Source organism: Brachycentrus maculatus, unplaced genomic scaffold (assembly GCF_059751285.1).
Source record: "Brachycentrus maculatus isolate JH-2025_06_01 unplaced genomic scaffold, ASM5975128v1 h1tg000091l, whole genome shotgun sequence".
Lineage (NCBI taxonomy): Eukaryota > Metazoa > Arthropoda > Insecta > Trichoptera > Brachycentridae > Brachycentrus > Brachycentrus maculatus.
In genome coordinates this window covers 683,501-693,547 of record NW_028280845.1, presented here as the reverse complement: position 1 = coordinate 693,547, position 10,047 = coordinate 683,501, and the positions used below count along the sequence as shown (strand labels likewise).

Genomic DNA, 10,047 nt, shown 5'->3' with positions numbered 1-10,047 from the left:
GGATTGATTTAATCCAAGATTTGAGAAAAAGTTAGGTAGCTACTAGGCCGCGGCAGTTAGTAAGGGGGCCTAAGGAGGTAGTTTTCTTGCAAGGCGGAGGGCCCGCTGGGGCGCCACTGGCCGCGGTAGGCCCGGCGGGGAGGAGGGCGCAGCGCGCGCAGCGGGTCGATAGCCGTCGCCAGTACGCCTCGAGACCGCGCCGGAGCGCGCGTGCGCCCCGAACACAGATCGCACCACACACGCGACACAACCGAACCTCGTCCCGCGCGTGACTGTCGCATCGCGCCGCCGATAAACACGACATCCAAAAAAAATATTCAAAAAACATGTCTTAAAAAACCATAGACAAAAATATTGAAAAATTTGCCGCATTTTCCCGCGCTGTCAGCCGCACTTTCCCGCGGGCGTTCCAAATTTCAAAGATTTTATGGAGAGGCGCCTCTTTTGAAGTGTTTGTGTTTGTGAGTGAGTGCTCGGTTCACGTGTCGGCTACTCGAGCGTGATATCGAACAATATCACCCCAGTCAGCTGTCGGTATTGCATCTTGTTTATGAAACAAATTATCAAATTGTTAAATTTTCAAATTCGAACCAGGTTATTTCCCGGAAGTGATTTTTAAAAGCGGTGAACTGAGGAATTTTCTCGTCCGAAGGGAGTTGAGGATTCTTTGAAGTTTAGAGATGGGGTCTTAAGCTCTCTGGTCTATAAACTGTCGAAGTCTGTTTGACGCCGGAATTTTGAGATGACCGAAATCGCCATGCAGCTGAAAATTATACTGTTCTGCTTAATAGGTAAGAAAACTGAAACTAAGTTTTATTTTTAGAAAAAAATGACAACTTTGGCATGCGTATGGCAACTGTCAAAAGTTCCACAAGTTCCTACCTACCCTCATCGCCCCACCCTACTGCTTTTCCATATCTAGATATTTTTTATTATTGGAACCGATAAATTGTGAACAATGTTTTTAATTTATTTCTTTGTATATGATATTTATCTAACTAAATAACTAACCATCACGTCGTTTCTCCTAAGGGGTAGGCAGAGAGAATAGAATGCCTTACAACTCTGTCTTTGGAAACATTCTGCGCCTCTTCCACATACATGCATCTACTCATACGTACCTGCCTATTATTCCCACTCCTGAGCTGGTCGCTTTGATGTATTTGACATGATCGATCATGCCAACTTTTCTCGGTCTTCCTCTGCGTCTAATTCCAACAACATTTGGCTCATAAATTTGATGATATTTATCAATGTTATAAAATGAATTTCCTTCGAATGGGGGATTTTGTCTTCTATATCACGTCTAACAAATGAAGTCGGAGACGTAGAAAATATAAATGAGCTGATTTTGCTACTAAAAATAAAAAAGGATTCTAGGGACTCGTTCAAATTGTATGCAGTATACAACTTGTACAAACTAGTAAGAGTACGGGTATGCAACCCCGAGTGCCCTAGGCATTACTGTTATTTTCATTAGCGTCATCCGCACAAGCACCATCCGCGTCACATCAAACATATTCCACTCCTATATACATGAATACAAATTTATAATCACAAATGAGTTAACATGTTGCCCTATGCATCTCATTGCAGGCGACATGTGTCGTTACGGGTATTTGATTCTAATTTTGTTAGAGCAGAGTGAACGCCGTTGAAATGCGATCCCTCAGACGAATGTATGGAAAATGACAGAATTAAAAAGGAAGGTAAGGCTGAACTAGGGACTATTGAAAAGATTAAGAAGAGTTCTTTGAGGTGGTATGGACATGTGTAGCGAATGGATAGCGAGAGAATGATTAAGAAAGTATATTTTGCGAATGTGACCGGAAGAACAGAACGAGGACGGTCGAAATAGACTTGGCACGATCAGATCAAGCAGAAACTAAAATCTGGTGGTGTCAAGAGTCTGCGCAATCGGAGGGCATGTATGACTAGATGTATAGATGTGAAGGAAGCGAGGAGTGTATGCCAGGACAGAAGAGTGTGGCGTTCCATCCTCTCTGCCTACCAAAATGCGTGATGGTAGTAGTAATAGTATTAGTATATAAGTTATTTTGTAAATTACAAATATTTATTATTTAAAAAAAATCGGTTCCTGTCAAATATAAGATTAAAAAAAACTATTTATTTTTTGATGTCTAAATTAAAATATACCTATACTAAACATTTATAATAATATGGTACAATGATATATGTATAACATGACATTTTTTACTGTTATCTCTTAAGGTTGAAATGATCGTCAACACCCTTAAAGAATAAACCCATATGTATGGTAAACCATAAACCATAAATCATGAACCCATATATAGGGGTGGTACGAGTAAAGCATTATTAAAATTTGTAAACGTTGCCTAAAAATTAGTAAGTAAAATAATACTCACAGGCAGACTCCCACAGAGAAAATAATCAGCAAATTACAATTTTCGACAGTCAAACAACTATGTATACGCTAAAACAATCATTAAATATGCATTTAACAATAACTCACACGTCGCTCACTCCTTTCAGCAACGTCATATATCAAAAATCGTCAATTTTTAGTTCTGCACGTTTTCGGAATGCCCAGAAAATATACTATATCCCAGCAAAAGCGGCATATTTCAAACTTAATATTTACCCGCCACAGGGCAAAAAGTGCTATTTTGGCATTTTGAAGAAAAGGTATTGTTCAATTATTTTTTAAAATATACTAAATATTTTTCAAGTGTTCAATAAGTTCAGTAAGTGGCTTGATATTTATTTTTAATACATTGCATTATATTCTTAAACTTTAAAAACGATCTCCTGGAAGACTAAGTTTTTTGATATGTGACGTTGTTGAAAGGAGTGAGCGACAGGTCACAAGAAAGCACCTACCAACAAAACATACAAATCACCATCAACAAACACACTTTATGAAAACATATATAGAACCACAATATCCAATACACAGAAACATTTAAACAAAATTTAAACACATACCTCTTTTGGTCACAAGAACTTTGATTATTATGCAATGACGTTATACAGCCTAACTAACTAACTTACCATCACGTTGCTTCTCCGCAGGGGTAAGCAGAGAGAATAGAACGCCAAACCACCCTGTCTTTGCAAACATTCTTCGCCTCTTTCACATTCATGAATTTGCTCATACATACCCGCCGATTAAATCGACCTCTGACCCGGCCGCTTTCAAGTATTTAACATACCTTATTGTGCCAAGTTTTCCTCGGTCTTCCTCTGCTTCTTTTTACAACCTGATTCTATTATCCATAAAGTTATACAACCGGATTCTATTATCCACAAAGTCATTAAATAACTAAACTAAGTATAAAAAAGCAATTCATGAATGGATAATGCAAGTGGGCAGATCTGAAAAAGATTGCATCATTCGGCCATGTTTTATTTAATTGCATGCCATAATCAATTTACTTTTCGCACAATTTTATAAATAAGTATTTTAAAATGTAATGTACATTACTGTAAATTGAAATTAAGTATTATGAAAAATAAATATATTATTTTATAATGAACACATGGCGCTATCGGCGTATGGGAAGCGTTGCCCAATCATCGATTAATTAACTAATTTATCGATATACGATTCTAAAAAAGTCGATATACCTACTTTTATAGCATCTGACGACATCATAATGTCATTATATTGCCAGTGTTTTATTCTAGGCGCTGTAATGATATATTTTTATGACTTTTTCTCTTGAAAATGGGTACGCCATTACCTAATAAGTGTCTAACCACATTTTTCCGTGCAGTAGGTAATTGCGTGGGCATTTCGTTTAATACTCATATCGCTCACTCCTTTCAAGAACGTCATAAATCAAAAATCGACAATTTTCAGTTGTGCATGTTTTCGGAATGCCCAGAAAATGTACTATAACCCAGCAAAAGCGACATATTTTTAACTTAATATTTACCCGCTACAGGGCAGAAAGTGTTGTGTTTTGCATTTTGAAGAAAAGGTAGTGGTTAATTATTTTTTAAATATACTATATATTTTTCAAATGGATAAAAAACCTTCAGGTTTTACCTAAAAAGATCTGTTGCACAGTAAAAAGTTCAATAAGTGGCTTGATATTTATTTTGAATACATTGTGTTATATTTTTAAACTTTAAAAACGTTCTCCTGAAAAATCAAGTTTTTTGATTTATGACGTTCTTGAAAGGAGTGAGCGATATCTTAATTATAAGCATACATTCCTATGCAAACCAACAGATTTCGATTTTGAATTGATGTCTGCGAAGTATTTTATTGTTTATTTTACTGTAAATGTCTTTTTTATTGTATTTTCTTATAAAACTCATTTTTTGCATTCCGATCATAGTACCAAAGGTAACAGATAAGATTTGTTAGAACTAGAACAATAGAAATTCATAAAAATATAAATAAAAAATAAAAAATATAGTTAAATTTTATAAAATAAAACAACTTTGTTTTAACAACTTTTTATTATTATTAGTACGCTTTAACCTACCGGTTTCCTTGTCATCATCAGGGTTTATGAAATTCTAAAACATTAAAAACATCAAAATTACATAATAAAAATACATTCCCTTATAAAAAAGTGATTAAAACAAAGTCGTTTAGTTTTATAAAGTTCATAAAATGTGCCACAAAGTATCTGCGAAAAACATTCAAAAAATTATAATTAACCTATAATTTAAAAAAAAAAGACAATGACTAAAGCATCCCCCTATTGTCCACGTTTTTTTCTTCTTTTTTTCTAACACTAATCCGCACACAATGGTGCATAGGGCACTGTATCGTATTGACGCAGTGTTACCTTATTCTTTACTTACATGAAGGCAAGGTGATAACTCCTGCACTTCAGGGACCAGTCCAAGGTAATATTAAGTTAAAATTAGTCCATGTTGCGGCTGGTAAAAAATAAATAATAATAAAAAAATAAATATAAATAAGGAACAGCTCCTACCCTCTCTTCATTTTTCAATATCTCAACGACAGAACTCTTAAATTTAGACGTAGCTTCAAATACAGTGTTTAAAAATGACGTGGAATGCATCGAAACACGTGTCACGATAGATTTTAAGAAAAGTGCTATTTACCAAGTAAAATTTAGATTTAAAACAGCCAAAAAATTATTTTAAATAAAAAACGAATATGAAACGAAATAAAGAAAATGTTAGTAATGTTAGTATATAACCACTCACCGAATTTGTGAGCGGTTATATACAAAGAAAATGCTTTAAATATGAATATCTTTTTCAAGATAAATGACCACAAAGTGACTGTCGGATATATAATTCACTCACTATAATCAATTATGTAATAATACATTAGTAATCATATTTTGAAGAGGAAGGCCAAGCTATTAGGGCACTCAATTAGACATAGCACCTTTCTTAGCAACATCTTCGAAGGAAGAATCTTGGGCAAACGAACAAGAGGCCGCCCAAGAACTTCATACTTCCAGGATTTGAAGCGGCTCATGGACGTCTCCTCCTATTCGCAGCTCAAGAGGATGGCGACTGACAGAGACAAGTGGCTGACACAACAAGGCGCTGCCTTTAGAAGATGATGATGACATTAGTAACAATTTTGTAAAAAAAAGTAAAAATGACTAATCAAAAAGTAAATGTTATAATTTTTAAATATATTTTTTAGATAGATTACCACAATGTGACTGCCGAATGAATTAATGAAATTTACAACGTTTTGAGTGTGTCCAAATACTTGTTCACAAAATCTGGATTATCTCCAATTACAGGAGTTATTTTCATATTATTTTTGACATCTCATCAAAGATGAAGTAGATGATGAGATGTCAAAAATAATATGAAAATAACTCCTGTAATTGGAGATAATCCAGATTTTGTGAACAAGTATTTGGACACACTCAAAATGTTGTAAATAAATTGTCTGGTTAAATTATAAGCTTAAATAATAAAAATGAAAATGGTATTTTCTGGCGTTTCTCATGTGTGTGATTATAATCCAGGATTCGGACCTCACATACTAATATAAGAGTCTGCTTAATTAAAAGCTTCTTTACATCTCACCAATAGATGTCTCTAGTGAAGTTCTATTGATTCAAGAACAAGGTTTCTAAATTGGTTCATATATACAGAACTTCCAAGAATTTGAGTAGTGTGGTTGTCAATAATGGGTAGAATTGGTGAATGTTACACGTGTGTAAAGTGATCACTTAAACCAGCCTATGACGGTCGTCAGCCCTGTAAATGCCCAGACTTCCATATTCTTCTTCATCTTTGATGAGATCTCAAAAATAATTAATGAAATGTTTCAGTATAGTTTTAATATTAAAAGATGGCTTTGAGAATAGTCTCGAATATAATATTATATTAGTTTAAGTGGAATATTCACGATGCTAACGGAGCGCTTACTGCATAAGATATTCGTGTGGATTTCGCTCTCTTGGGCATAGGGAATTCTCATAAATTGCACGCCTTTGACTTTGAAGGCAGCCGCCTTCTCCTGGTATCAAAAACGTATCTTCGCGCTCAATAATGTTAAACCAGGCTTGCTCAATGTAAAAAGGAAGGTCTTACAATAAATTTATTCGGTTATTAATTAACCATACATCTTTTATTCTGTTCTTGTCATGTTAGGTCCCCCTGACGTTGACAATCATTTGAGAATAATAATTATTTATTGTTTAATTTGTAGAACTCCATTTTAACTAACTAACTAACTAACCATCACGCCGCTTCCCCGCAGGAGAAGGCAGAGAGAATCGAACGCCACACCACTCTGTCTTTGCAGACATTCTTCGCCTCTTCTACATTCATGCATCTCCTCATACATACCCGACGATTATTACAACTCCTGACCCGGCTTTCAAGTATTTGACATACCTGATTGTGGCAGGTTTTCCTCGGTCTTCCTCTGCTTCTTTTTCCAACTACATTCGCCTCATGAATTTGTTTAATCGTTCTTTCCTCACTCATACGTTTTACATGTCCAAACCATCTACTCCATATAAATTTTATTTTTAAATCAAACACAGATTTTTTGAGTCTACTAATTTGTATTTTATTGTTTGAAAACACATAAAAATTAATATCGTGACAATTGTTTCGCCTAGTTATGGCATTTTCAAACGGATGTGAAGATTAATTGTCGCAATATTAATTTTGGTGTGTTTTTTAACAATAAAATATAACTTAGTAAACTCAAAAAATCTGTGCTTGATTTAAAAATTAATACATTAATAAGTTTTTCTTGTCTCGGGCAGCTCTAAACAGTGATCCCCGTCCAATCTCGTATATTCCAGAGCCAGGAGATCTGTATTCTCCCCACACCTAACCATACATAGCATCCTAAATACAAAAGATTTAGTAAAAAAATACTACGCTTTGATGTCAGTCTGTTCTACAGTAAGAGATTATTGGTTGGTGTGGTACGAGTGACGCATTATTCAATAGTGTTATTGTTGCCAACAAACGGTATTAAAAATAATAATCATAGTTCCGAGACAAATTTCAATATTCCATGTAATTTGTTACAACTTATGACATTAAAACAAGTGTATTTTATTTATTGTTTCGGCATTAACTTTGTGGTAAGACATGTTACAATGATTAAAGAAAACACTTCGTTTTTTACCACTTGAGTTTTATTATAGACTACAGGTTTCAGAAGTTAAACTTCCATCATTCAGGTCTGTATAATAACTGTTATTATACAGACCTGAATGATGGAAGTTTAACTTCTGAAACATGTAGTCTATAATAAAACTCAAGTGGTAAAAAACGAAGTGTTTTCTTTAATAATTAAAACAAGTGTACGTTAAAACAATTTTAACATAAGCATTTAATAATTATTCTCACATAACACAAGAAATCACCTCCCAGCAAAGCACATAAATCACAATTAACACACGTTATGGTAACCTACATAGAACTACAGCGCAAAAAAAGTGAAAAAAAAAATTGTTATACAATGTACATATATTGTAACGTTAGCCGAAAATACCGGCGCTCGAATTGATTACAATGTCTGCTAAGAAGATGTAAAAAGTATGAGTTTACGACTTGCAGAACCCTGAGTTGTTGGAGCAATCAATGCTATAACACTAAACCCGCGAACGTGATGTCAAATTTGAATTTCAACCATAAACATCTATTTTTACGATCCATTATTGATAAACCATAATTAATCTGAAGTAAGTATATAGAATATATGGTATCAGCGAAGCCAAGAAATTTGATTATATCTCTCGTAAAAGTTTGAATTAAAAAGAGTTATTTAAGGTGGTGTAGACATGTGGAGCGAATGGATAGTGAGAGAATGAGAATTGAGAGAAGTGGGAATGCATGGAATAGAATGAATGGTAAAACAGAGTGATTGCAAATAAAAAGATGCCCCTATGGACATATTTTTAAATTGGCGTCATATTGGCTTACACAAGTCAATATGACGCGAAAAAGAGGTTCTTAACGGAGTGCTGGTACCGACACTGATGTGTGGAAGCGAAACATGGAACTGGCAAAGGAAGAATGAAAGCAGAGTGAACGCTGTTAAAATGCGCTCCCTCAGACGAATGTTTGTAAAATCATTGTATGACAGAATTAAAAAAAAAACGAAGATATAAGAAAGGAATGTAAGGCTGAACTAGGGATATTTGAAAATGTTAAGAAGAGTTTTTTAAGGTGGTATGGACATGTGGAGCGAATGGATAACGAGAGAATGAGTAAGAAAGTATGTGTGGCAAATGTGAGCGGGAGAACAGAAAGAGGACGACCGCAAAAGACTTGGCACGATCAGAACATAATATCTGATGGTGTCAAAAGTCTGCACGATCGGAGGGCATGTATGACTAGATAGAGGATGTGATAGAAGCAAAGAGTGTTTGTCAGGACATAAGAGTGTGACTTTTCATCCTCTCTGCCTACCCCTGCGGAAACGGCGTGATGGTTGTAGTAATAGTAGTGAAAATCTGGTTTTAATGGAGTTCAGTGTAAAAGAATCATGAATTGTAAAGCGAATATTGACCGTTAAGTCTAGGATCTCATAAGAATGTATTGGCCAGGACATTAGTAAAAGGATACCAAATCTGACTTTTATATAAGTTGTAGAAGATCTCTATTAAACAGTCAACCTGAATTGAAAAGAAAATTACCTCTCTCCTGATTATTCCAGTACCTATGTACCTACGATATCGCGCTGCCTTCTGTAGTATAATAAAAAATCCCCCAACCGAATTTTTTAAAGACGAAAGGTGAACAATGCGGGTACAATGCCAACCAACAATACGTTACCCGAGGTAAGTTTGGTATGCTCCAACAAGATTTTAATAATGGACGCATTGACGTGTAACAACTGTAAGAATGACCTTTCAAATTTCGGCACTGTAATATAGAATCATCAAATAATTGTTATGTTGTTTAGGTGTTCATTTTGTCTAGGTGAATCAACTTGCGATTAAACATTTATCCTTTCATCGATTGATTCGGTTTTCGCTTTCGATTTCACATTGTGGTTAATATCCATCCATTTTAATTTAAGTTTTACTTGGTAAATACCACTGTTTCTTACAAGTTTCTCTTTATTCTTCAACGCCCCAAGGAAACAACTTTAAATTTTAGACTTTGCATTCACATACGGTGTTTGAAGATGATGCGAAATGCATAGAAATACAAAAGATAAATTGTGGTTACATTTCCATAATAAATTATTTTAAGTAATCAAGAATTCTAGCTTCTTAAATTGTTACGTTTTGGTACGATATACCTAATGATTTCATATTAACTTAACGCAGGATTGGTCAAGTTTTATCGCAACTTTAATTAAGATTTCGATAGAATACAGTAAACAGAACAGATTTGCATTTAAAGGGTTTTGTGCAATATTGGAAATGTAACTTTTTGGCGAGGACCTTAATCAAAAATTACATTAATCAAAAACTTCAATTAAAATTTAAACATTTATCTTTTTTTTATTAGAAGGAAGATAAAAGTTGGAGGGTCTCAGGGCTTGCGACCTGGCATTTGACTGGCTGAAGTGATAACTTTATACATTTTTCCAACGTTCACCATTAATGAACATTCATATTGCATTAA

At 34.6% G+C, this 10,047-nt stretch overlaps 1 protein-coding gene across 3 annotated transcripts in view; it reads left to right on the top strand.

Moving 5' to 3' along the window:
• Nucleotides 1-208: 208 nt before the first annotated feature.
• The window catches only part of dtn (transmembrane protein 132C dtn), a 286,104-nt gene continuing 276,265 nt past the window's right edge, over nt 209-10,047 (top strand). For all 3 annotated transcript variants that reach the window (XM_088258152.1, XM_088258151.1, XM_088258150.1), the window contains exon 1: nt 209-791. In XM_088258152.1, coding sequence (XP_088114278.1) covers nt 743-791 — 49 coding nt within the window. In that variant the 5' untranslated portion in view covers nt 209-742. The remainder of the gene's footprint in view (nt 792-10,047) is intronic.